Raw genomic sequence first — 26,548 nt, forward strand, 5'->3', positions numbered from 1 at the left:
AAGAGCTGTAGAGAGCCCTGTGCAGTGCTCCCCGAGGCTTGGAATGTTCACTAAAAGCGGGTGCAAAGTACCTCTTGCAGAACAGAAGTGCTTTGCACCTGCTTTTAACAAACATTCCAAGCCTCGGGAGTGCTGTGCAGGGCTCCTCGCACCTCCTGCAGCCTCACCTTCTTGTAGTAAGTGCAATGCACCCCTTTTTGCCCCTCTTAGCAATCCTGGGGATTATATCACTGCCTATTACTTGAACTGACCTGAACTGAAAACCACTAACCTATTAGATTAGGTTTTTACACTACTGTCTGGAAAGAAAAACATGGTTCCTTTATTACATGAGGAAGACTAACCTCCTTTTCTAACATCTGTTTTGAAGTAAGGCTATGTTGCATGCACAGCCACACTCAGAATTCTAACTTTGTCTAAGGTCACATAACCTGAAACCACCATTCCCTTATGCATTTAACCTTCACCCTTAACTAAGTGGCAAAAAATTCCAGTGTGAAAGCACTATTGGCCATTTAGTGGATGCTAAGCAAAAGTGTGCCTTAAAGGTATGCCCATGTATTAGGAGCTGCTGGTGACAAAATAGACTCCCACCCCTTCTACAGCTGCTGTCTGAGCTGAATGGCAGATAGCTGTGCCCTGAATGTGTCTTAAAGCTATAAGAGTGAAATTTAGTATCTTTATGACACTTTTGAATAGTTATTTGTACAATCACCTGATAAGTTAGGATGGTATTATCCTCATAGTGCTGCAGCAGGATGGAGGTGGGTGGTACTGTGCTACCCAGGCACATTTTAGGCAAACCACACTTATTCCTGCAGGCACACCCACAGTCTACAATGAGGATACTCTTATGATCCTTACAGGAACTCTATAATGGGTGAGGCATTCTGCACTACATTCAAATAATTCAGGGCTGGATTAGCTAAGCACTCCCCAGACAGGGCTGCAAATAAGCAGGAGCGCTGTGGTCTGGTGCAATTATCTACCACAAGTTGCCATCATTCATTCTTTACATATTCCCTAGCTCATGCAATCCCAAAACAGCAGCCTGGATGTAAAGATATCTACAGCAAACACTTGCCTTGGAAAGAAGAAATACTGTGAAGATTTTCTGCATGGCATGAGTGGGAGGAGCTATACAAAATTTAATTCCTCTGATATCAACAGGTAAATGGTGGAAGATGGAAAGCAGTCATTTAGGACACCATAATGGCCTGATAAGCCAGTTCCTAACCTATTAAGCAATAATGCAAATCTGGCAGCAATGCAGTTATTGCTCCAAAGATCACGTGCACAGGTGGCTAGCCTGACTCCTTGGTTCTTGTGTATGTTGTATTACAGGAGAATGTGGTAGGCAGGATAGTGATGCAAGGGGTGTGCAATGTACAGCGCTAGTTCCATTCCTGACCACTAGGTGGTGCCATAGAAGAGCAGTTCTTTCACAAGTGCATAGTTTAACTAAAGATACTCAAAGGGACCTCTTTACTGCCCTGCCCAGTGACAAAATCCTGGGTCTGGTCCCATGAGCGGGGTCCACCTCCCTATAGCAAAACTCTGCACTTAACCTAGTACTGAGTGAATAGTGCACAGGACTGCAGAGTCAGGGAGAAAAATCCTAATAAACTGCACAAGTGCTTGAAACTAAGTTATTCAGGAGCCTGCTATATTGCAAGGACCTAATTCCTAGCTATCATCACCTCCTTCCACCAGCAACCAAGCTCTGCCTCATAGTTCAAATCTGGTCCCAGGCCAGATCGAAGAAATACCACTCCCCACTCTGTGCAATTTAATGCATATGGCACTTTCCCTTCTCCGCATATCCTAATTCACAGAGAGTCCCAAGCCTTAAACTGGAGCTGGGTGAGGACTTCATTTGCGCTTTAAACAATAAAGCATAGAGGGTTGGGTGCATCCTCCTCTTCATGCTCCCTGCAGCATTTATTCTGTTCCCTCAACATAGGGTCAGTAACATCCAAACAAAGGGAGAAAAGGGCTACCAGAATCCACCACACACTTGCAGTTTATAGTGCACCAAAGCAGCACACACATGCACCTAGAAGGACACAGTCTCATATCTGTGAAGGGTAAGGACTATACAAGGAGGCCGCTTTAGCTGAAATACTCTGCATTTGAAAAGAGGATAACTCCATTTTTCTGGGATCTGACCAAAATTTTCTTTTTTTTTTAAAGTTGGGAACAGAGCCTGCTCTAAGAGTATGCTGAAAAACTGACAGCAAGTCTGGCGTCATGTTTTTGAATACTGTGTTAACTTCCAGCAAATAGAAAACCAGCCCAGCTGGCAAACCCTATGATCAAACCTTTCTCCCTTGGGTGGAAATTCATGGAAAAGCATTCAAGAATCTCCCACCGATAGTCACAAGTGGCACAGTCCATTCCGCCCCCTCAGTCTCCAGCATAGGTAGCACTGCCTAGGAGTGACAGGTGTCTCCCCTTTTAATCGGGGGGGGGGGGGAATGATGCCTGTAGCCTACATTACTGAAGACTACCTGGAACAATGACCCTTTCAATTAGAAAGGAAAAGGCTTTGAAGAAGGCTGGATGCATTGATCCACAAACACCATGCATTCAATGAAGCCTGGAGTTCGGTATTTTCCCCCTTTATTTTCTGGGAGGTCAAAAGACAACAAACAGCCTCATTTCACAATAACTTATATAAATAAAAAGAGGAGCAAAATACATCTTAATATTTAAAAAATTCTTTAAAAAAAAAAGAACAACAGAGGAAGACTCATAGGCCTGTACAGCAAAATAGCACCATCTGGGGAACCAACATGGCTCCCATAGAAACAAGGAAAGGAGAGAAGAGGCAGCTTGACTGGGCAGAAACTGAACAGCAACATTTATAACTTAATGCTATAAAAAGTAAAAAACATGAAAAGATGTGAGGGGCAAGGGACCCAGCTGTCCATCCTGGACCTACAGTAACACTATGGTCCAGGAATACAATGTTAAACGTTCTTGTGGTGAGGCATCTCGGCCAGCTGCTGGCACTGGGCTTGGAGGATGGAGAGGAGGCGCTAGCTAGTCCATCACGCTGAATGCCCAGTACGGAGAAGAGTGAACAAAGAGGATGCAGGGGAGCTGCAACCAGTGGGAGGGGAAAGCACCACCTTGCCCAACACACCCAAATCTCCATTTGGTACAGTCCAGCAGCTATACTCTTGGATAAAAGGAGCAGACAAGAGGAATCCCAACTCCTCTTGAGGTGAGAGGGAAATCCTGAATTTTGTCAAAGTCCTGCCTGCTCTCCAAGCATTGAGAGGCTGAAGGGCTGGAGTAAAATGCCAACACAAGACTTAGCAGTCAATGAGGTAAAAAAAAAGGGTGGGGTGTAGCTTTCAAAGATGCCAACAGAGGGTGCTCTTCCATACATGTCCAACATGGAATAAGCAGCACCACTCAGCACACTTCAGCAAAATATTCCTGTGTCTTCCTTGCATGCTTTTTTTCCTGCTTCCAGCCTGCAATGTGGAGGTAAGGACCATAATACTGAGCTAGTGGAAGTTCTAGAAAATTGGGCCATTAACTGTGAAGTCCCTTACAGGAGTCCCTCTACTCTGACTGGTCTAGATGCAGCAGCATCCCTGGGTCCAACTCTTTCCACAGTGAACTTACAATCGCACCACACCGGCCAAGGCAAGGCAGATCCCACCTCCCCAAGTACAGCCAGATACCCAATTGGCAGCTCAGGATTCACAACCCACTGTGCAGCAGGTGAGGTCTAATGCCGTTCAGTAGGTGCAAATAGGTGTGACCAAGTCCTGCCCCCTCCCAACATTTTCCCTCTAGCCCCCACCCCTTCTTATAATAGACAAAGTCTCCTGGTGCCCTGGTTGAAACTCTCATTTCCCTGTTCAGGGGCAAGTAGGAGTCCTTGGTGTGGAAGACGCGTCATATTCTGGTGCAGACCAAGATTTGGTTTGGGAGAATCAAGCAGGGTCCTGCAGGTAGTGCTGGGCCCTTTAAAGCACCAGGCAGGGAACATGCGGCGATGACAGCCAAGATAGTCAGTGCCCCAACTGTGCCCCCATCCCACCCCCCTGCTCAGCCCTGGCTGCCGCACGACGACAAACTGTCGTACAGAGAGTCACTGAGGGACTCAGAGTTCTCCAGGCCTGGCTGCCCTTCTGGCCCCAGATCCCTCGAACGGGCCTCTGTGCTACCCTCCTCACCCACATCAGAAGCACTGGGGGTGCGACTACTGCTGGTGCTGAAGGCTGGGGAGGCTTGTGGTCCTTCTGATGAGGCCCGTCTCCTCTCAACAACATTGCAAGCTGGACCCTGCAGAGACAGAGTGGGGGATGGGATGTGGTTGCTTAGAGACATGGGCAAGGGCAGCAAACAAACACAGAAGCACTTTAAGCCAGACATGCTGGAGGCTCCACCAGCACTAAGGTCAGGCCTCAGCAGCATGGTCACATTTCCTTTCTTCAGATGGAGGAGACAAGACTCCTTCTCATATGCTGTGGTCTTGGAATGAGAGTCCATCCTTGCTTCAACTCTCCAAACACAGTGTTAGGATAGGCTGCTTGGGGGTGGCAGAGATGACACAGTGGTAGACTCCCAAGTTTTATGGCAGCAGCAAGCCCTTTCCGTACCTAAGAAGTGTATTAGTTGGAGAATATGAATGGAAAGAGAGGGAAACAGAGGAGAAATGCCTCCATTTTATGTCAGAATGCCAGATGCAAGGGAGGGCACCAGGATGAGGTCTCTTGTTATCTGGTGTGCTCCTTGGGGTACTTGGTGGGCCACTGTGAGATACAGGAAGCTGGACTAGATGGGCCTATGGCCTGATCCAGTGGGGCTGTTCTTATGTTCACTGCTACAAGACCACAGGGGGAAGGGTCTGCTCCCTTCCCCATTTCTAAATCGCATCTGATGTTTCCTCAGGAGCACAAGTGTGCCCAGCTCTTATGAGATGGAAGACCATAACCACAACAGAGCTCTTTCAGTGACTAGCAGTGCATTTTACCCGCAATCTATCCAAGAACCATTCTTTGCCAGCCTACCATTGCAGAACTGTGAAGGCCCTCCAGCCGGTGAGGGGAACACAGGAAGGGGTCGGTGCCAGCAGATGCTTTGGCATTGGGAAAAGTCCAGTTCTTGCTCTGCTGAGTGTGTCGTGGCCTGCTGGGCTCACTGCAGAGATCTGTGACAGGGAGAAAAGAGATGGAGTGGTAAGTACTGTGATAGAGCCCACCTCTCACTTGCAACAGGAAGCAACACGGGGCAGGGACAAAGCATTGCAAGAGGATTGTAGTCTTCTTCCTCCACTTCCCCCTTCAAAATCCCTCACAGTGCATATGCATGCAAACATAGTGGAGAAACACAGTCATGGCAGAAATCTTATTGTACAATATATACACCTGTTTTGGAACAGATTTCTAATAGCAAGTTTCTAGTTCTCATTATGATCTCTCTTTTAAAGTTTACACAAATGTAAGGTTGAATGTTCAGAAACAAGCTCAGCGGGGTGATTGTGGTGCTAAGAAAATGGGGGGGGGGGGCTTCCAGTGTTTACCATGTGGGGCTCCCTCACTCAAAAGAAGTTCCTTCTGCCCCTATATAAAGTGTTGTGCTTCCAACAGGAGCCTTAGAACTCCTTCTCCATGGTATAAAAAATTAGTAAAAAGCACCTTATCACACACAAAGAAAATTCATGCAGGTGTTGTCTTATTTGTATAAAAGTATTCTGACTGGGCAGTTTGGCCTTCTATTCCAGTGTACACAGTATCTACTTCAGTGCCTCCAGCATACACTCGGTTATATGCATGAACATTTGAAACAGCCCTATACAGTCAGACCACTGGTCCACCTAACCTGGTGTCGCCTGACAGGCAGCAGCTCTCCAGCATCTGGAGCAGACATCCTCACCCAGCCCTGCTACCCAAGACCTATATCTGAAGATAGAAGGGACTGAGTCAAGCCCTTCTGCAGATGAGCTGTGCCCCACCCAGCAGGCCTGGCTGAACACAGGGCGTCAAAGAGCCTTTTCCTCTGGCAGAACTTCTGTACCAAGGCTACATCATTCAACAGGTGCAGCTTTTCTCAGTAGGAAGATTCAAACATGGAAAAAGCGGTACCTGTTGCCATTTCTGCACATCTTGCTGCAGCAGGGTCAAAGTCCCTGTCAGGAAAACAGATGGCAATGCCAGAGCTGGACATGCCCAGTAGCAAGACACTCCAAGATAATCCTTGGAGAGCCACCCCAATACCTAGAGCTGGAAAGGAGCCCTGGACTGCTGCATTAATCCTCATCCCCAGGGTTCTCTCACACCCTCCCAAACTCTTCCTCACCCTCTGTCAGCAAAAGAGCTGCCAAACTGAACTGCACCAACAGGCAGCCCCTCAACTGCATCAAGGCTCTTAGATACACCCATGCATATGTGGGGGCTCCAATCCAGATGGGAATGGCTATCAGCTCCTCTGACAGCTTGCTAGGCATGGAAAACCAGCAGCTTGGGACCTCAAACTGGTCCAAAGGGGGCTTCTCCGGGACTTCCCTTTATAAGTCCTCAGGTCCAAGGACTAACCCCCGTCCCGTCCCGTCCCCCCCACACACACAAAATCACTGGGGCTTGGGAATAAGATCCTGTGTTTACAAGCCAGTTTTCCCCGCACTGTCATGAGGAAGACAGTTGTGGAACTTCTACTTCTAGAGCTCTGAGGGTAGAAATTCTACAGCACTGGAAGAACAAGGTTCAAAGCCTCACCCAGCCATGGAACTAGGTGAGACCTTGAGCCTAACACCATCTCTCAGAGTTTCCTACCTCGCAGGGTGGTTATGAGCATAAAAATGGGAAGGGGGAGTATACAATGCACATTCCTCTGAATTTCTTGGGTGGATAAGAAGTTGGTCAGGATCGCCAGCACACTTCCGCAGCCGAGTGCTTGGGCAAAACATGCCCTTTCTCCGCTGAAGAAATGGCTGAAGTCTGCTTCGCCTGCCAGGATACTACAGGGCACAATGTTATTGACATTCAAATGAACTCCGACTGGGTGCTCCTTTGGCTACACATCATTTCAAACCCTTTCAAAAAGTACAAACCTTCGGGGCGGCCTCCGTGATCACGATGCCCAGTGGATGGCTCAGCGCTGGTTAAGACACCGTGGAAAGCTGGCATGCTCTGGTGCTTGCTAGGCCCCAACAGGTCCTCTGCACTGGGCACCTCCCTCTCCAGTGTGCGGGCTTTGCGGGGCACCCTGGTGACAGGTGGGGGGCCCCTAGCTGGGAAAGGGCCTGCTGGTGGAGGGTCAAGCCGGGGTCTCAACTTAGGCACACTCTTATAGGGCACTCCACTGCAATAATCAGGTGGTGGAAAGGTACCAATGCCGCTATCCAGGGTCCGTGTCAGGGAGTTACACACTGTGGACACAAAGAGGCACCATTACAAAAAAATGGAGTCAGAGAGCTGGTTGGTGGAGCTCGTAAGAGCCCAAGGACTTTCCTCTCCCTGACTCCCTCAGTTCTAACAGTATAAATACACACCCATGAATGAGAAAACTTCAGGAATGCTAGCTTCTTGTCACTTCCTTTCTTGCCCCCAGCTCTTCTGCTGGGAACCTAATCCCAACAGTTTGTTCCTTCCTTACTCACCTAACTGTTATTCTCTCTTCCCATAGCAAGGCATAAAAATCCAGGAAATGCAGCTTCCAGGCTACATTTACACAAAAGCTCAGTTCAGACACTGCATTCTCCATGTAAATCACCATGTTTTGTTGGACTGGAAAGTAGCTACAAAGTCAGGCATTCTTTCTTCCTCTCGTCTGTCTGGCTTCAGAGAAGACTTTCTAGTTCATTAAGACACTGTTTGCCAAGAAATCCACCCTGGAAGACTGCAGTTTGAATGCCCCCCAGAAACCAAAACTGCAAACCATGATTTGATCCTTGTTTTCAGGCAACTCTCAAAACACAGATTCCTGGTTCAGACATCACAGCAATGTGTGGTTTAACAAACCAGGAAGTCTCCTATGAAAGAAAGTATGCTCTTCAATTTGTTCTCAATCCATCAAATTGTGGGACTTGAAATGTGTCACCTGAATCGTGTCACCTGAATCGTCCAAACAATTAACGTTCACTGAAAGAAGCCAGTATTTACTACCATGTCATTTCTTCTCAGCAAGAGAGAGAAGTAAATAGGACGACTCATATTTTTTACATCAATAAGATGCTTAAACTCAATTCGTTCCTAAACAGCTGTCAAGAGAACGCTACTGGTGTGTATGCCACCACAACTCCTCAGGAGAATTCTGTAATGTAGAGGGACAATTATTTCCTCTCTAGAAAGCAATTCTCTATGGTAGTTATTTTCTGATTACAAATGGGAGTACAACCCATGTACGTCTGCAAGGAATTATGGAAATATTCTCAGTCAGACTCTTCTAAACTTGATCCTATTTTGAGTAAAAAGAAAAGTAAAGAGATTATACTGTATTGCAGGGATGGGAACTTGAGTCAAGTGACTCAAGTTCAAGTTGAGAAAAATCAACATTTTTTGCTGACTTGTGTATACTCGAGTCACATACATGGAAGATTCAGCAAAACACTTGAGTTGGGATCCCTCGACTCAGCACTCATCCCCACGCAGGTAGATTTGAGTCTGCCTGTGTCTGGGTGTGCTTACTTTTTATGCAGCGTGAAAAACCTCGTGGGGCCAACATTCAGACTGGGTGAGCAGCAGGGAAGTTCCAGCCTGGACACAGGGAAGGGTTAATGTTTTGCTTTTGCATTGGGCAAGAGGGAAGGAAGGAAGGAGTGGGCTCTCTTGCCCATCTCTGAAAGATGATCATTTGACAAAGGATGGAAGGTCTGATATTTTCTTTGACTGAAATAGGGCAGGAGGAGTCCAGTGGGGTTCATTCCTTGAGATTAGCTGGAGAAGCCCAGGGAAAGGGAGGGAGATGGGAGTAGGCTTTCTTGCCTATCTCTAAAAGAACCAATTATCATTGGATGAAGGATGGGAGGTCTGATATTTTCTTTGGCTGAGACAGGGCAGAAGGAGGAGCCCAAGGGGGTTCTTGCCTTGGGATTGGCTAGAGAAGCCCAGGGAGGGGGAGGAGGCGGTTCGTAACGATCACGCTTGCCAACCATATGGCTTTGTTGTTACTTGGGAGATGGGAGCCTCATTGAATGACTGGCGCAAATGGGACTTTTGAGTAGAGCTGCCAAGGATTGTGTCATACTGGTAAGCCTGGCAGCTGCTGCGCATGACCCTCCTCCCTCTTGCCGCTTCTGTTTGCACTCTCATAGTCTGTCCCACCCCCTCCTGTCCTGTTTACAGATGGGATGGGGCAGGAGGAGGGTGTTTAGAACTCCAACACACAAACACACACACCGGCAGCAGCAGTTTTTTTCCTGTGCCTGACACGCGTATCAAAAAGACTCGTGATTCAAGTCTTTTCAAGTCATGAAAACACTCTGGGCGACTTGGAAAGTGCCCTTGTTATAGTTTTGGACTTGAGTCACGGGGGGCAGAGACTCATGACTCAAGTCAAGCTGCACTGGATTTGTCCATCCCTGCCGTACTATCTTAGAATCTATGAAAATAGTATACAAATAATGCATTTAGACACCTACAGGAGCATTCTCTCTCAGAAGCAGAGCAGTGACCTTTTAGCCTAGTTAGTGGCCCTCACTCCGCCTATCTGCTCAACTGAAAGCAACACTAGGTGACTATCTATGTGCAGCTTCTGGTCAATTTCTGGCTTTACTAAGAAAGTAGCAGCCATCCCTACAATCGGTCCCCTCTACTGGCAAAAGCTCACCTGCAAAGTGCTGGGAGGTCACTGACTCAGCCAGGCTGTCGTCAGACGGGATCTCCTCTTGTAACGGTGCATCACGAAGCTACACAGAAACAGGAAGTCACAGGAGATGGGTGAGAAGAAATGAGAGCTGGAATGTGGGGCTTGGGGGGAGGGGATGTTTCCAATTATGAAGCAGCACCAGGCAGGGAGGACTTTGGGGGCCAAGGCTGGCTCACCTTAGCAGGCGCCTCAGGGCAAGAATGGAGGTGCCCAACAATGCCATTGCGTGGAGGCCGGATGAGCCGGGGGTCTTTGGCATCATGCAGTCCCCTCTGTAGGCCCTGCAGTTCATTCTTCGGCTCCAGGTGAGTCTCAAACGGAGCCTCTTTCCCATCCACCCTGAAGCACAGTGCAGATTAAAAAGGTGACGCGCCACCTGACAGTCCTCCCCTCACTGCTTTTGGTTCCCACAAGTCAGAAATACTGATCTCCTCTCTTGGGAGAAAAAGAAATTCTACCAAGGCAGGGCATAGACTGCACAGTTCAGCAGTTTGGACGCCCCCCCCCCCTCCGAGACCCAGCAGAACAAGAATTATACAAATTACATAAAAATGGCTTTTAAACATTGATTTTTAAAAAATTACAGGTTGCAAACCAACATTTCTTGATTTGGCATTCTGATTCCTTTAGTGCAACCTGGAGACAAATACAGATTTCAATGCGTCAGTACCCATAACCCCATGCTCCTAACCAGCAGTGCAAGAGTTTCAGCTCCCCAACCTACCTATTGAGCAGCTGTTGCATGAAGTTCTCCGCAGTCACCTCCTGGTACATGAGGGTGAGCTGGCTGTGGCCAGTGTCGCAGGTATGGGGGCGTGGCTTGTCCAGGGCCAGTCCGTTGATATAGGCCTTTTCCTCCTCCAGGGCCTTGCGCAGGTCCTCCGCTTTCTCCATGAGCTTGGAAATGTTAAGGCTCTCAGCTTCCAGCCTGCGAGAAACCAGCTTTCCCTCTTTGACTTTGGGGGCCTCTGGCCTCCGACTGAGGGCAGGCAGTTTGCTCTTGCGCAGGCCAAACCAGCTGGCAAGGCCACTGGAGTTCTTTTGCTTAGCCTCACCCACAGCCGGCCCACCTTTGTGCCTCCGCAAGACATTCTCTTCAATGCCTTTCATCACCTTCTCTTCAATGCTGGCTGAGGGCCCAGGCTTGCCCCTGGCAGGGTCTGGACAAGGCGGGTTCTTGCGCCCCATGCTGGTGGGTGGCTTGGCTGGTGGCAGGCAGGGTTTGGGGTCCGGCACAGGGGCCTTGGTAGGTGATTTGGAAGGTAGTTTGGTTGGGCTCCCATGAGGACTCTTAGCATTCTTCCCTGGTGGTGGAGCCTTGGGAGGGTTCCTTGCGGCCGGTGTACCCACCAGGCGGTTCTTGGAGGCGTGATGCTCAGGGTCATTGCCACGGGAGCCAACAGAGTGAGAAGAGTAGCACCTGGGGGTTGGCTCACCACCATGGCAAGGTTCATGGTGTTTGAGGCTGCTGCTTCCTGTGCCCAACCTGGGATGGACCTCGGCAAAGCCCTCTGCGCGCTCACAGGGTCGGGCTGGGGCCCTTCCTTTCTCATAGCTTGCTGGCTCCTTCCCCTCTGCTCCCTTCAGCCTCCCAAGCACAGTGAGCCGTTCTTTGAAGGGCATGTTGGCCGCCTCAGAGGCCCGCTTACTTGGGCCATTTGCTGTCTTCTTGGAGCCGTCTGTGTTTCGACGAGCAAGAGGTGGAGAGTGCCTGATCTCGGGCCCTGGTTTCTCCCGTCCACCCACAAAGGGGCACGGCTCCAAGGAGACATCACTGGGCGGCACTGGGCGGAGAGGCACTGAGCGGCAGGTAGGTGGAAGCGCTTCAGGCATGTCTAGCTTGGCCTCTCGTGAGGGGTGAGAATGAGAGCCAATGGCGCTACCGAGGGACAGCTCCAAGACGTTTTCATACTCGTGGGGCTTGTGGTAGCCAAAGGGATCTGGGGAGGTTGGCGTGATTTTGGCTGGCACAGGAACAAGGTGGCGGCCAGCCTTGGGAGAGGGCTGTCCTCCAGTAACACTGGGGTCGGCGGGAAAGGGACTGTCTGGGGAGCCTTTGCAGCTGGGAGCAGGAGAGTGATACACCTCATATGTGTTGCTCCGGCAGGGGATTTTGGAGCTGCGGGTAAGCTGGGGGCTGAGGCGGAGGGCAGCAGAGCTGGGTGGCGGTGGTGGCATTTTTAGCAGCTTGAGCACCTTGGAGGGAGAAGGGATGGGTGGACCTTGCCGGGACTTGTCCTTGCCCTCACTGGGCGCTATGACCCCAAGACAGACTGGCTCCCTGCAGGTGGAGGATGGTCCCAAGGCTTCCAGGCAGCTGACAGCCTGGATGTGCTTGTAGCTGCTGACCTGGCCACCAGAGCCTTCCATCAAGCAGGGCCCATTGGGCTCCCCATTGAGCAGAGCATTCTCACCTGCCTCCCTCAGGACATGTTGCAAGTAGGTCTCCACATCACCCAGGTCCAGCTTGTGCTCAGCCAGAGCACTCAGCAGCACCTGCCCTGGGTGTCCTTTTTCTGGGGGGTCAGGTTCGCCAGCTTCATCTGAAGAGGAGGAGGAGCTGCCCTCCCCTTTCAAGGGAGGTGGCCTGGGCACAGCCTCACCCTGGGCCAGCAGCAGGCACGGCCAGGCTTCAGCAGTCACTCCTTCAGGAGAAGCTGACTGCCCAGGGTCTCTCCAAGGGGACGGGAAAGCAAGCAGGGGGTCCATCTCTTCCAGCGAGCGAAGCACCTCCAGGATCTGGGCCTTTTTGCGCAGGAATGGGGACAGAGCCTCCAGGGACTGGGGGTTGGCTCCAGGAGTGCCAGTGCACTGCTCCTGAGAGACAGTCTGTGGGAAAGTAAAGGACAGAGATGCAAGAGACCAGGCCCTGAATTCCCACTCACGGCTTTGGACTGCTCACAAGATCCCTCGTTATGCCACCTCCCCCCCTCCCCCAAATCATGAAGCATGAACTAGACTAGATGGCTTTTGGGTCCTTTCCAGTTCCAAGATTCAACTGCCCTGCACCCCAGTTCCATGCCTATCACAGAGCCAGCAGAATGTCGTTGGGCTTACACTGAGGACACCTGGGGTCAAATCCAGCCATGGAGCTTACTGAGTTCATCTTAGGCCAGTGAACATCTTCCAGACTAGCCTACCTCACAGGATCAATTGTGAGAATGAATGGACAAGCCGTGAAACAAAGGGCACTATGCTGAGCTCTTAAAGGAAGGAAAGAACAATAGAAAGACCTACCTACTCCCAATGCAGATTCCCAGGCCCTTCCTCCTGCATCCTAATGGGAAGAATGCCAGACCTACTTTTGGGTTTTGGGTCACGCAGTTAACAGTGTCTCCTGCCATTGTTCACTTCTGTCAAAAAGCATTCCCAGCCTGTGAAATACTGGAGTTCTGTTTTTGGCAGTGACCCTGAACCACCTCAGACCTTCTCTCCTCCTCTGGAAAAATTGAGCAATGTCCAAAAATCCCATGATTCAGTGGGAGTCGTGAAGCCAGGCCCCTGGGAACCTCAGCTGCAGCCATGGCACGGACTGTGCAGAGGAGTGCAGCAATGCAGCAATTAACAGCTCTGGGCCTCATTCCAAGAAATGTGCACAGTGGCTCTCTGGGCTGCTACAAAACATCATGCAACAGGGCAGAGATCTGGGTGTGATGGAAGCAACCCTGCCCTTGCAGATGGTCTGAGGCTGGGCAGCCAAAGAAAGGTTTGCAAACAAAAAAAAATAGTACATACCTCTCGCTGCAAAATGCAGCGGCCCAGGGGAAACGGGACTGGAAGCTTCTCTACTGTGCCTGGCTGGGAGCTGGATGATGGATCTGAGAGCAAGGAAGCAGGATGGACTGGTAGCTGAGGAGAGAAGCAACACCATGAAGGACAAAAAGCACTGCAGCAAAGATGGAATTGCAACTCTATATAGCCTCAATAGAACCATCTACAGGAGTGTTTCTGAAACTATGGGTCAGAATCCACTGGTGGTTTGCAATCTGATTTTTGGTGGGTCGCCAAAGGGTGATGGAAAAAATCAGATAATTACCTCAAGACCAAAGACCAGGGGTTTTCAAACTTGGGGCGTCGCAACACCCCAGCCCGAGGGGCAGAGGCAGTGAGGAGGCAGGGAGGAGGCAGCGACGTGATCCCCAGGATCGCATCGCTCAGGCGGCTGCAGGGGCCTGACTGGTGCGCGACCATCTGCAGGGCTCCCCGAGGCATCAAAAGCAAAAGTGGAAAAATCTTGCCCCGCCTCCGCAAAACCTGAAGTGGAGTGCAGTCATTCCACTTTCACTTCTTCAACTTTGGGGAGCCCTGCCCTGCAGACAGTCACGCAGGGCTCCCCGCACTTCTAGGAGTCTGCAGGAGGCTCTGGTAACTACAACCAAGCTCCTGCAGCCCCCTGAGCAACACAATCCTGGGGATTGCGTCATTGCCTTCCCCCCGCCCCGTTGCCTCCCCCCACTCCCACAAGGACTTAGAGCAGTTTTCAAACTCCCTGAGAGTTTGAAAACCGCTGCCAAAGACTATGGAAAAAATCAGATACTGTAGCTGCTAATTAACCCTGCAAAGAGCTCAGCTCCTGCAGTTTGCAAGCATGTGTAAATATAGGGAGATAAATGTTTGTGGGCCTTTTTTTCTAATTATCTAGTTTTATCTAGTTATATTTATATAAAGATATAAATAAATAAAATATTTATTTCTAGATCTCCTTTTTTAAAAGTCTGGTAAACCTGGGTGGGTCCCAGTAGAGTGTTGTTTTAAAAAATGGGTCCTGGTGCTAAAAAGTTGGGGAACCACTGATCTACAGGCCAAGATACATAAGAGCCCACAACCCTCTCCCCCCAATAGAGAAAGGGCGAGAACTGCTTCTCTGTGGTGTGATCCCACACTGTTTAGGGACATACCTGAATCAAGCAACAACACTGGCAAGGTCAACCATGTGGGTCTTTCCCAACGAATTAGCACCCTGCCAAGGCTGCCAATCCCCAACTCGTCATAATAGGCTCCGCCCATGGGGTTTGAACAGTCATGCACATTCCCCAGTAGCGCGAAATTGCACCATGGGAAAGTGGGCTCCCACACTGCTGGATATACACGTGTGCACATGCAGTGGCAGAGGGGAGGGCCAAATCCTGACTTCCTGAATGACCAAGATCTCAATAGTTCCACATCTGCTGAAAATGAAAAGTGATTTAGTTGCTGCAGTCAGGTATTTCTGGGAATTACACAAGACAGCATAGAATTCAACACTAGATAAAAACCCCACGTAATAGCATAAATGAAATGCCCACAGCAGGAGGCAAAGACCTGAATTTCAAGTTAAAACAGCTAGATTGTCCAACTCGCAGCTTCTCTTTCTCTCCAGTGATTGAATCAGATGTCTTGGGAGCAAAGCAAGAGATTGCTACTGATCAGTCCCAGAAAGATTACACACTTTCATTGCCTACACCAGGAGTCTCCAGACACCAAACCTGGAGGCCAGATGCAGCCCACAGCAAGCCTCTATCTCTCCTGTGGCAAGCCTCTGGCCCACTCAACCAGAGCTGTGCTCTGGTTGTGTCTGGAGAGTGTTCTGAGGGCCGGGGAGGCTGAGCTTGCCTTCTCAAACACCTTCTAAAGGCCAAAAAGCATCACTTCCTGGTTTTCCCAAAAAAACCAGAAGTACCTTTTTGTGCCCCCTGAAGGCTCTGAAAAGCCTTCCGAAGGTCAGGGAGATCTCCCCAGTCCTCAGAACATGCTCCAGCTGTTTCCTGTGATGTGCTGGATCTGAGATTTTTACTCCTGCATATGAAGTAAGCTGCTTGGGAGCTGATGGAATGGGGGCCCATTTGAGTTTGTGCTTTATTTCTGTGGTGTTGGTGCTTGGAGAAAACCTGGAAATTTGAGCCCATTTATCCATTCATCTAAGTTCCATCTCTAATGAATTTATTTAAATTTTATATTTAAAAAAATTTTTTTTGGCTCTCATCAACATGCCAGATATTTGACGCGGCCCTCAAACAGTTTGGAGACCTCTGGTCCATTTTCTCTTTGGCTCCAACAGAAATAATGACTTGGTTCTCATCTCCCCCCCACCCCACTTTCAGACTGGGAAATCTGAGAGTCACTGAGATGTGATGGACCTGAGAAGTACCAAAGCTGTGAGAGTACACGAATGAGATATGTCCAGACTGCACCATTACGAGGATCCAATGATTCATCACACACAGGCATATGTGAGAAAACCCCCGATGAATGCTTCTTGTTTGGAAAGCACTCTGGAGCCCCATGTGAAGGGGAGGAGCGCAGTGAGACAAGGAAAGAGACAGGATAGGCACATGCTGTTCGTCTCAGGGGAACAGTTTAAACCATGCAATACAAAGAGCTCCTTCTAGCTCTGCAATATTACAGCCACTGCCGCACATGATCAACTGCACTTCAAGCGGACATGCAAAGCCAGTCTGAGTAAAAGTCCACCAGTGCTGGAATGGGAGAATGGTTGGGGACCTACCTGGGACAGAGAGCCAGATGTCAGCTTCTGGTGAAAGAGATCACTGAGAGCCTGGTTTTGTCGCTCTAGGTCAAAGACCCGCTTTTTTAGCTTGATGCATTCCTCACGGAGGTCCTGAGGAAACACAGGGGTCAGTAGGTGTGGCATGCAAGCCAGTGAGACGGATTTCCTCACTGGTGCTGGGACAAGCTTTAATGGTCTTCAGACACTGCCCGAGAGAATGAGCTACGAACCCCCCTCCTTTCAGAGCTCACCCCCGCCACAGACTTACTTGATGACTTTTAAGTACCCCACAGCCTTGGTCCCCAATCCACCCAATTTGGTGGTTGTAGGAATTACTGGGAAGAGACACGAAGCATTTCAACACCTTAAAGTGCAACGTAAAAGTTCAACTTTATTGCACTAAAAGAAATGGTGTGATGCTTTGCATCTAGCAAGTTCTCTTCTTATTTCCCTCATAGGGAGGGACTGTACATCCTCTTTGCATCTTCCCTTAATTGCTGTACAAACGGCTTAACTGTTGCAGCTACATGCACGCGCACACACAGAGCAGCAAGCTGACTTCTGAGCAGAGAATGGAGACAAGGGAATCAGCCAGCATATTTTTCCCATGACATGGCAACAGATGGGGCAATTAAACTGGCGTAGAAAATTGCCACAAAATAAATTCTACCAAAAATAAAAACCACCCCAACAGCCTGATCCTATGCATGTGCACTCAGAAGCAAGCCCTGCTCAATTCAAAGGGGCCTATTACAAATGAAAGAGCTCAGAATCACAGCCTGGAACATCCGAAATGGGGATTCCTTCCTATAGGACTCTGCTCTTAGCAGGGCTGGAACCAGGGAGTCCCCAGGCAATTGCCTCTTCTCTTGCTCACTGAAAAGGCATCCACTCTTTTCAATTCACTGGGTGTGTGCCCACAAAAGGCCTGCACAGGTTACAAACTCACCTTTTGGTTTAACAGTGCCTGCACCACATGATTGGCTACCTGTAAAACAGTAACAGCAGACATCTGGTATGAGTAAAGCCTTCAGGACCTACAGGACAGGCTGAGCCCAAAAAGAAAGGAATTGCTGTACAAAATGGGGGGGGGGGAGAGACAATACCTCATCCAGGCAGCGTTCATATGTCTCTCGCTGGTTCTCATTGGCTTGTGCCAAAGCAGAATTTTCTGCCTAAAGACAAGAAGAGACAGAAAGCATGTGAAAACAAGGGTCCAGTTTCCATTGCCAGAGATGCAAGTAGAGTGTTGATTAGAAATGGTAGCAAGGACACCTGGTTCCTTCTTCCTTGCTCTGTCTGCTCTTAGTATTGGGAACCCAAGAATATAAACTCTGAATATCTATGAAGAACTTTGGGGGGAAATCACGGTCTTTTGGGAGGGTGGGTCGCATTCAGAAACAAGAACAAGTTGGTTCACTTTGTTGGCTTGCTGCCTCTTCCTGATAGTGGGCACAATGCGCATACTGCTCACAAGCCCAAGGCATCAGCTACTCATGCAAAAGACTCCTGAACATGCCATACAGAGCAGAGATGCAAGGAGGAGGAGTAGTGCTTGACTGCTTACCTCACCTGCAGCTTTATGCTCCAGAAGCATGTTTCTGCAGTCTCTGTGCACATGGCACACTATGGTCTCAAATACATTAGACTGGACCTGGAGAGTGGCCAATATTGCCTTGTTGCAGGGGTTGGAAGAGCTGGTGGGATCCCAGGTTTAGGTTGGATGATCAGCAAGAGGCTCCCCCCCCACCCCATAGTGAGACCGTGTCACTTGCAGAACCGCTAACTATGCTGGGGGGGGGGAGAAGAAGGATAAAGAGCCAGGGTGGTGTAGTGGTTGGGGAGGTGGACTTAGACCTGGATGATCCAGGCTCAAATCCCGCCTCAGCCACAAAGCTTCCTGGGTGACCTTGGGCCAGTCACTTTCTCTCAGCCTCACCTACCTCACAGGGTTGTTGTGAGGACAAGAAAGAGGGGAGGAGCAGTGGTATAAACCGCCCTGAGCTCTTTGGAGGAAGGGCGGTATAAAAATGAGAAAAATAATAAAAATGAATAAAGACTGTAGAAGATTCAGTCAGTCCTTGAAGCATTCATGGTCCCTGGACAGCTGCTCAGCCTTGCCAAGCATGGTGCTAACTATGTGACACAGAGGTCATTTGGGTCTCACATCTATGTTCAGTAACCAATAAAATCATGAGTTAAGGCAGGGGTGCCCAAACCCCGGCCCGGGGGCCACTTGCGGCCCTCAAGGCCTCTCTATGTGGCCTGCAGGGAGCCCCTAGCCTCCAATGATCCTCTGGCCCTCCAGAGATTTGTTGGAGCCCACACTGGCCTGATGCAACTGCTCTCAGCATGAGGGCAACTGTTTGGCCTCTCAAGTGAGCTGTGGGATGAGGGCTCCCTCCACTGCTTGTTGTTTCACGTCTGTGATGCAGTAGGAGCAGCAAAGGAAAGGCCAGCCTTGCTTTGTTCAAGGCCTTTTATAGGCCTTGAACTACTGTAAGACCTTCATTCATTCATATAAGTTCATCTTTAATATATTCATTTATGTAAATTTATTCAAATTTGAAATGTAAATTAATTCAGCCCCCCACACGGTGTCAGAGAGATGATGTGGCCCTCCTGCCAAAAACTTTGGACACCCTGAGTTAAGGGATGAGACGCACACCAGATTACTAGGATGGGATCCCAAGTCCCTGCTGTTAATTTTCCAAGCTGCACACAATGGTAACTCTGCTGAGAACTGAGCAAGACCAACAAGCTGAACACTGTACCTCCAGCTCCCGGAGTCTCTGAAGAAGCTCCTGAGTCATCAGTGGCTCACTGCCGCCTCCTTCTGCCTTCATCTCCCCCTGTAGCTTGGCTTCAGACATCATTTCCTTCAGGACAAAAGGACAGAGATGTCTCTCCAGGAACTGCAAGCCAAGATGGGGCCATTAATCACACTTCCATCCCCAGAAATGTGGCAGCTCATGGAAATCACCCAGCAGGTTCAACAATGCTACCAGCATGTCTATGCTAGAAATGGCGCTCTGCAGGGTTGCAAACATGCTTCCGACAGAGGACACATGCCTTTCAGAGCTGGATGAACACTCCAGTCAACATGTGTGACTTTTCCCAACACTGCAACTCTGTGCTGGGAAAAACCCACTTTTCTTGACTTCCTGTCTACTGCACAGCTGTTAAAGGCACAGAGCCTCTGCTCTCTTAAAGCAGCTTTAGAGAGGGCACTCCAGTGCCAGATGATTTTTCACACTTACAACCTGCTTATCCCCTGAGAAACTATGGGCTTGCTGCATATGGTTCACAGGCAGTGTCCCAAACAGGCATCCTGCAAGGCACCCCCAACTTTGAGTGTTCCATGTGCAATTTCAAGAGAGTTGAACAGAGTCTTCAGGATAAGAACTAAGGCTAGATGCAGGGGGAGGAGGAAGGAGAGTAAGTATCTCTTGGCAGAAACAGCTTCAGAGCCTTTTGAAGTACCCTTCAAACCACTAGATGCCTCACATTCCAGCAGACTGACAGTCTACCAACTAGGAGAGATTTCATCTTCCTTACTCATCCCCTAACGTTATCTTTCAGCCAAATGAAATGCTTACATTGACTATATACATTGACTATGTACATACTACAATATATGTGCACTTTTTAAAGTGAACTCTTTTTCACTTTCTAACTTGCATTATGAAACATTTCCAAGTGGTGCATCCTGTACTAAAAACCACTGAGAAGAGGGCCATTGCTCGGGGGGGGGGGGGGGCGGACATCCTAGACTCATCCCTAGCATCTTTGCAGTTAAAAGCATCTTGGGTATCAAGTCTGGGAACAGCCATCTGGACAATAACCTGCTGAGCCACTGTCAGAGTAGACAATGTTGAGTTGGAAGGACCAAGAATCTGACTCAGTGGACAAACACTACTGCTTCTGTTTTATATTGTTCTGTTGTATTTTTACTGTATTGCTTTAGTTTGTGACCCTAGGAGCTTGTGCTGATGGGTGATTTCTAAAACATTCAATATAAAATAATCAGTTGCCCCAAGGTTGCAGCCCTGATTCCTCACTTCGCTTGGGAGGGCATCGAGAGTCTCAACACACACCCTCTACCCCATCTTCACCCAGCCCCTCACCTGATCCCCAGGCCCAAGCTGTCACTCCATCCTTAAAGGGCTGACCACTGCTTCAGCCTCAAACCCAGGCTGCTTTCAAATATAATATCCTGCATTTACAAGAGGCCCAAAAGGCTTCCTAAGCTCTTGCCCTGTGTCAAGGACCCACTTGTGCGCACACTTTAAGAACCAGTGGCCCAAAGGCATTTCTGCCATGAGGCAAGGTAACATGACACAGCATGGAGGCCATTAAGGGCAAAAGAGTGGAAGACATATCTGGCCACAGGGCATAATTGAATGTTCTCTCACACAAGCACAGCAGCACTTTTGCACAACTCCAGGTTGTTTCAAAGAGGCTTGTGCAAGTGGATCTCCCAATGTATTTATGCCCCATGTTCATTAGTGTGCGTGTGGATCTGTCATCTGGGTTCTGCACCTCAAAACATTAACTGCCAGGGGCTGGCTCTGTTTCAGCCTTTCCCTTACCTTTTCCCAAGGACCTGGAAGTAGATACTACAGCTGGTCAAATCTCCAGGCCTTCCTTAGTCACTCCTACCTGAAAAAGAAGCAGAGACAGACTTGTGATAAACATTCTTGATACCACCTTCAACCTCTGCCTCAATTGAAACATGGTTGTCAAATCACAAGACCCAGCCAGGATTTGCAGCTTTAAAGAAGTTCATCAGGATCTCAGAAGGGGAAGTGAAAGGTATGGAAAAAAACTGCAGAAGGGCATTTGTTATTGCCTCAAGGACTTCTCCACTTTGCTCCTTTTCCTTCAAGAACATTTCCTTGACAACAGCAGTTTCCGTGTGTGTGTGTGTGTGTGTGTGTGTGTGTGTGTGTGTGTGTGTGTGTGTGTGTGTGTGTGTGTGTGTGTGTGAGTGAGTGAGTGAGTGAGTGAGTGAGTGAGTGAGTGAGTGAGTGAAATCAGTTCTTTCATTTTATGGCTTGGTGTGGACCCATTGCTTCTTCTCTGAGGGATTTAAGTACTCAGATTCAAACCCTCTGCTTCCAAAACTCCACTTCCTGAAGTAGGACAGGGACTGAGCCCTGCAGTGTCTAATGATAGCCACAGATAGCTTCTTTTAAGGAGGAGATATATTCACAGCCATATGACAGCTGTTGGTCACACATCAAGAATGGGGTTCCAGAAGTAGTATATCTCCAATTTCCAAAATGTAGAAGACAAAAAACAGAGGTTCTGATCACCACCCCCTCCAGGTTCCATGGCTGTGGCCTTCCATCTTGCTTCTTGGAGGCTTCAGCAGACAATGGCAGAATGCTGTATAAGAGGGACATTTGATATCAGTCACCAATGTTATTGTCCTTACATGTTTATGTCATGCTTCCTTCTTAAAACATCTCCAGAGACATGGGGGGGGGGGAGAGTCACAAATTACTTCATCATTCAATTCAACAGCCATTCAAAGAAGCAACCACACACTACACCTCACCACTCTTCAATCTGGTATAGTATGGGATATTTTGACAGGCACCTTTCGGTGAGATTCTCAAGCAATAGACTTTCACAGTTCTGACATGTCAGATTCCTTAACTGAAGGTGGCAAACAATTATTCTGGGCATTTATCCACATACAAAGCTTTCACCCACTCACTGGTCTATGGCAGCAGTACAGAAGGGGTAACTTGTCAACACCAATATAGCTCAGTGATATGTTACACCAGGGGTGTTAAATATAAACCCCATGGGTTGGATCCAGACCACAGAAGCTCTTCAGCTGGCCTGTGGAAGCTTTTCATGATGTAGCTAGAGAGCTCTGCATGGCCAACATTTGGAGGCCTCCAATGCTGTTCTAATGTCTTGTGAGACTTTGGACCCAAAGATCTTGAGGAATCTTGCAAGATCTTGGGAGACCAAAGATGGCAGCTGCCAGATCATAGCAAAAGAGGAAGGACTGGGCGGCATAAAAGGGAGGGAAGAGAGAGGCAGGGCGGTGGAAAGAGGAGGAGGAGGAGGAGCAAAAAGAACCCAAGAGAGATATTTGGAAAACAGAGGAGGGAAATAACTTCCTCTTTAATTACATCACTTCCTCAGCAGGCGCCATGGGAACTATTCAGCCCTCTGTATGAAATGGCTTTGACACTTTGTGTTAGACTTTTAACATGCATTTCCTTAGTTGGATTTATTTTCTTCATTCTGCCCTTTCTTTGAGAAGCTCAGAGCAGCATACAAGGCCTTCCACCCAACAATTCTGTAAAATAGGTTAGGCCAAGAGTTAGTAATTAACCAGTGAGTGTTACGGCTGAGTGTAGATTTGACACAAAACCACGGTGGGGAGGGGTCCCACAAGAGAAAAGAGAAACAGAAGACCTCAACAGTCTGAAAGAGAATCAGTGTTTCTCATACTCCCCTTGGTCTTGCCACAAGCCAACAATGATTGGTCCTCTTGGTGGGCTTCCATACGAAGAATCCAAAGCAAAACTAATTCCAATGTAAAAACCAGTCAACTAGGAAATTCATTCAGAGGGTACCATCCCTTTGGTTTCTATTGTCTTCTACTTTCCAGAGAAATAGGGAGCAACTTCCCAGAACTCAGTGAAGTCATTCCCCTCCTCAAAAAAAGGGGATAGAGAAACACACAACAAAACCAACCACTTCTCCAAACGCTTATGGCATGTGGACAGTGTAAGTTATAGTTTTAAATACAGTCCTACAATAAAAATTATAGACTAATGTACTCTTTGGTGAAGAGTTAGGATGGGTGGTTTATATTCCCTTGCTCAGAGGGGAGCAAAGTCCAATAAGTTTAGGAGAATGAGTTGGGAAGCTGAATTTCTATCTACTAACTGCAGCTCTGCCAAGGAAGTGAGATTTAGTCAATAGAGCCAACAAGAAAAGTAGGAACCCAGAGCCTGATCTTTAAAGAGACACTGTACCTTGCTGAAGATTGCCTGGAGCCTCTTATCTTAAAAACCTACCCTGCTCCCCAACCTGGATGCAGGGGAGCTACCAGTGGTTACCCAGTCATAAAAGGCAGGCACTTTGCACATGTTCACACTATCACTTAAGGCATTTCAGGGCTAAGCCCTGGCAGTAAAATCAGTTCCCATGTGGAGACCTGGCTGAAAACTCTGGGCAGGGAAATGGAATCATTGGCCAAAGGAGGCAGGATGACACAGGAACAAGATCACCCAGTGCCCCAGGCCTTCCATTGGTTATCTTGCAAAATCCCCTTGCATCTCTGCTTTCCTCAGGGACACACAGTGGGTCTAATTAAACCTGGCAGTTGGGATGTTTGGGTCAGTGGTTGCTTTGAGATGCTCCAATAAGCAGCACTAAGGATTCTCCTCTGGAAGAATCGAAGAAAGGGTGCTCCCCACATCCCCTTGCTCAACCAACCCCCCTTCCACATTCACATCTCCAATACAAGCTCCCAGAATCCCTTGCAGACAAGATACCCATGTCTGTCATGCACATCCCTTCTTAACCACTCTTTAGCATTGGCAACCGCACTGCATGCCAGCAAACATTCCTGCGTACATGCCAGCCGTGCCAAGGTCTAGCACGATCCTCCAGGCTAGTTAGCAGCCAAAGGCACTCAGCCGATTCAAACCAGCATGCTGGGAGAACTGTGCTTCCTTGGCTGCGTTCCTGGTTTTTGGAAAAAAGGGAACCTGCTGGGTAGTGCCAACATCTACATGCTCAGCACAAAGAGACTAACCACAGCCTGTAAGCCGCAGGGAATGCAGAGACATCCTGTTAGGTCTGAGCCCCTTTAAGTGCGAACTGCAGCTGCAGCGGATGACCCACTGCCTGAGAAGCAAGGGCTTTTTAGACGCCCTCCACATCCCCTTTCCACAACAACCTCTCCCTAGACCACACTCTTCTTGGCACACCCCACAGTCACTAAGGGGGTCAGAGAGAACATGAGGGAAAACAGGCTCACCCTTAAATCAGACACTCCTTTCCACCAAAACTGCCCTCAGACCAGTTTTAGCAATGCTGTTTAAGCACATAATTCTCTCATATACCTTCACACTACCGTCGATCACCGCAAAGCTCCTGACCATTTGTAGGACACGGCCAGCTTTCCAACACACACACACCTATCACCTTGTCCATTCTTGCCACCCCGTCTCTGGCCTCTCACCCCCCACAAAGCCCCCTGAGCACCCACATCAGCTCAGGGGCAAAGCATGGTTTTAAAGCTCTCCGTTCCATCAAGGACTGTCACTGTACAGACAGACTGGAGACATGGCACAGGTGCTTGCCCTCCAAAACCGGCATCATTTAACTCCCCCAAAAGGTCCCCCTAAAAGACATTCCCATCACCCCAACAGCCATCACCAGGCTTCCAAAGCCCCAGGCATTCCACAGAGCTCTCTCCCTCTTGCCCACCCCACTACCCACACCCCAGCAACCATCCTTCCATAGTCCTCTAAATCACCCCTTGCTCACCCACAACCTCTCCTCCAGCACTCCTCAAATCACCAGTTCCCCCCCCCCCAACTGCACCTCCTTCTCCTCACCCTCTCTGTCCCGTTGCTGCTGGACTGGGGACCAAGCTGGATCCTGGTTCTGCGATAGAGGCCACTGCACCCTTTGCGCATCCTCTCGCCCGACACGGCCCAACTCGGGGCCTGCTATTGTTGAGGAGGAGGCGGGGGCAGCAGCAACAGCGAGAGGAAACTCCCGGGTCTGAGCTCCGCCTCATCCGTCCCCCACCTCATCTCTGCTCATCTCAGCCCAGATCCCCCGCCCCCCATCCATCCTTCCTCCCTTCCCTAAGCCCATGTGTCTAGGATTGTCCACACTGCAGACTAAACTGCTGCCATCCTCGCCCCAAGGAAAGAAAGGGGCATTCTCCAGCCCATTCCACCAAATTGGTCTCCATATCATATTGCAATGCTCCATATCAGCATTGCAAAAACGACCCCTCCCCACCCACAGAAGACTTCATACACACGCCCCTATGGAGGAAGCCTCAAGCAGACTTCACAACAATCAGATTGCTTGATAAAGGGATCCCTAACCCAGATCCCAGGGACAGTTGTTCTGACATGCAAATATGCCCAGCATGGGAACATCAGGTAGGAAAGAGAAGATTCCTGCACAAAGCCATGCCCCGCTGCTGGCCTAATTTTGAAATCTCTTCAATTTGGGGGGGGGGGGGGAAGAGAGAAATCACCCTTGCCTTGAAGATACTTTGCACCCGTATGAAGCTGTGAGCCAAAATGCTAGGGTATCTCATAGAGCAGTGGTTCCCAACAATTTTTCACCCTTGGCAGTCCATTTCCATACATTGTACTCTTCACATTAGCAAAATGTAATTAATATACAGGCTGAGTCGCATTATTCAGGAAGGTTCCATTCCAAGAACTCACTCACTCACTCAAGTGGATGGCAAAAAACACACTATAGCAAATCAATTTAAAAAACAAAGTTTCTTTGCTCTGGTGATTTAAAAACAGCCTTGATGACCTTTGTAATGCACACAGAGGCCATCAGTCTCCAGGCACTTAGGCTTCACTAGGAGACAGCAATCCCTCCCTTCACCAGGAGCCCCAGCAAGGGGGAAAGAATGGAGAAGGTGATAATCGCTGCCATCCAGCCTTCCTTCACAAGCTCAGGGGGAAGGGAGGTGGATCAGCACATTCCTTCTCATTTGTAGGGGCAATTCATGTTGAGACAAATCAGTGTATAAAAAAAACAGTGTATAACAAGGCTGGACCTGTAGTTGTTGTTATTCCAAATTTATATGTTTTCAAACTCTGATCCATATTTGATAGTACACTAATTGTTGACCAAAAACTAGCAGCTGGTGGGGCTTTCACAGCCAGCCTTCCTTACTGCCTTGTCAGCCCCATAATATATTCTAATATAGACCTGCCATTTTTAAATTCTTTTTCAAGTACCCCTAAAGGTTCTGGGGATACATGGACACTAGGTTGGAAACCACTGTCATAGAGCACCATCTCTCACTGGGCACAGGGATGAGTCATTTAAGGTTGTGGCTCTGAGATTATTTTAACTTCATACCCTAGTCCCTTAGCCAGGCTTCATCTGCACCTCTGAATTAACGTACAAAGAAAATCTAGAAACTAGCTTCAACCGCACTACCAGGAGGTAAGAGCAACTCTAGGTTCCAACAACTATCTGAGG

General features: G+C 48.8%; 1 protein-coding gene across 4 annotated transcripts in view; it reads right to left on the reverse strand.

Annotated features, from left to right (window-relative positions):
- Positions 1-2,636: 2,636 nt before the first annotated feature.
- NCKAP5L (NCK associated protein 5 like) overlaps positions 2,637-26,548 on the reverse strand; it is a 42,758-nt gene continuing 18,846 nt past the window's right edge. Inside the window, exons 1-13 of one of the 4 annotated variants that reach the window (XM_066615281.1) lie at positions 24,916-24,998; positions 20,908-20,977; positions 19,090-19,194; positions 17,422-17,490; positions 17,265-17,303; positions 16,313-16,426; positions 13,564-13,677; positions 10,553-12,657; positions 10,005-10,167; positions 9,790-9,868; positions 7,073-7,390; positions 5,034-5,173; positions 2,637-4,305 (exon numbers count right to left, since the gene is read on the reverse strand). In XM_066615281.1, coding sequence (XP_066471378.1) covers positions 4,069-4,305; positions 5,034-5,173; positions 7,073-7,390; positions 9,790-9,868; positions 10,005-10,167; positions 10,553-12,657; positions 13,564-13,677; positions 16,313-16,426; positions 17,265-17,303; positions 17,422-17,490; positions 19,090-19,191 — 3,480 coding nt within the window. In that variant the 5' untranslated portion in view covers positions 19,192-19,194; positions 20,908-20,977; positions 24,916-24,998 and the 3' untranslated portion in view covers positions 2,637-4,068. Of the gene's footprint in view, positions 4,306-5,033; positions 5,174-7,072; positions 7,391-9,789; positions 9,869-10,004; positions 10,168-10,552; positions 12,658-13,563; positions 13,678-16,312; positions 16,427-17,264; positions 17,304-17,421; positions 17,491-19,089; positions 19,231-20,907; positions 20,978-24,915; positions 24,999-26,548 lie in introns of those variants that run through there. The other 3 variants (XM_066615279.1, XM_066615282.1, XM_066615280.1) reach the window with 3 other exon arrangements.

Source organism: Tiliqua scincoides, chromosome 2 (genome assembly GCF_035046505.1).
Source record: "Tiliqua scincoides isolate rTilSci1 chromosome 2, rTilSci1.hap2, whole genome shotgun sequence".
In the NCBI taxonomy this organism is placed as follows: Eukaryota; Metazoa; Chordata; class Lepidosauria; order Squamata; family Scincidae; genus Tiliqua; species Tiliqua scincoides.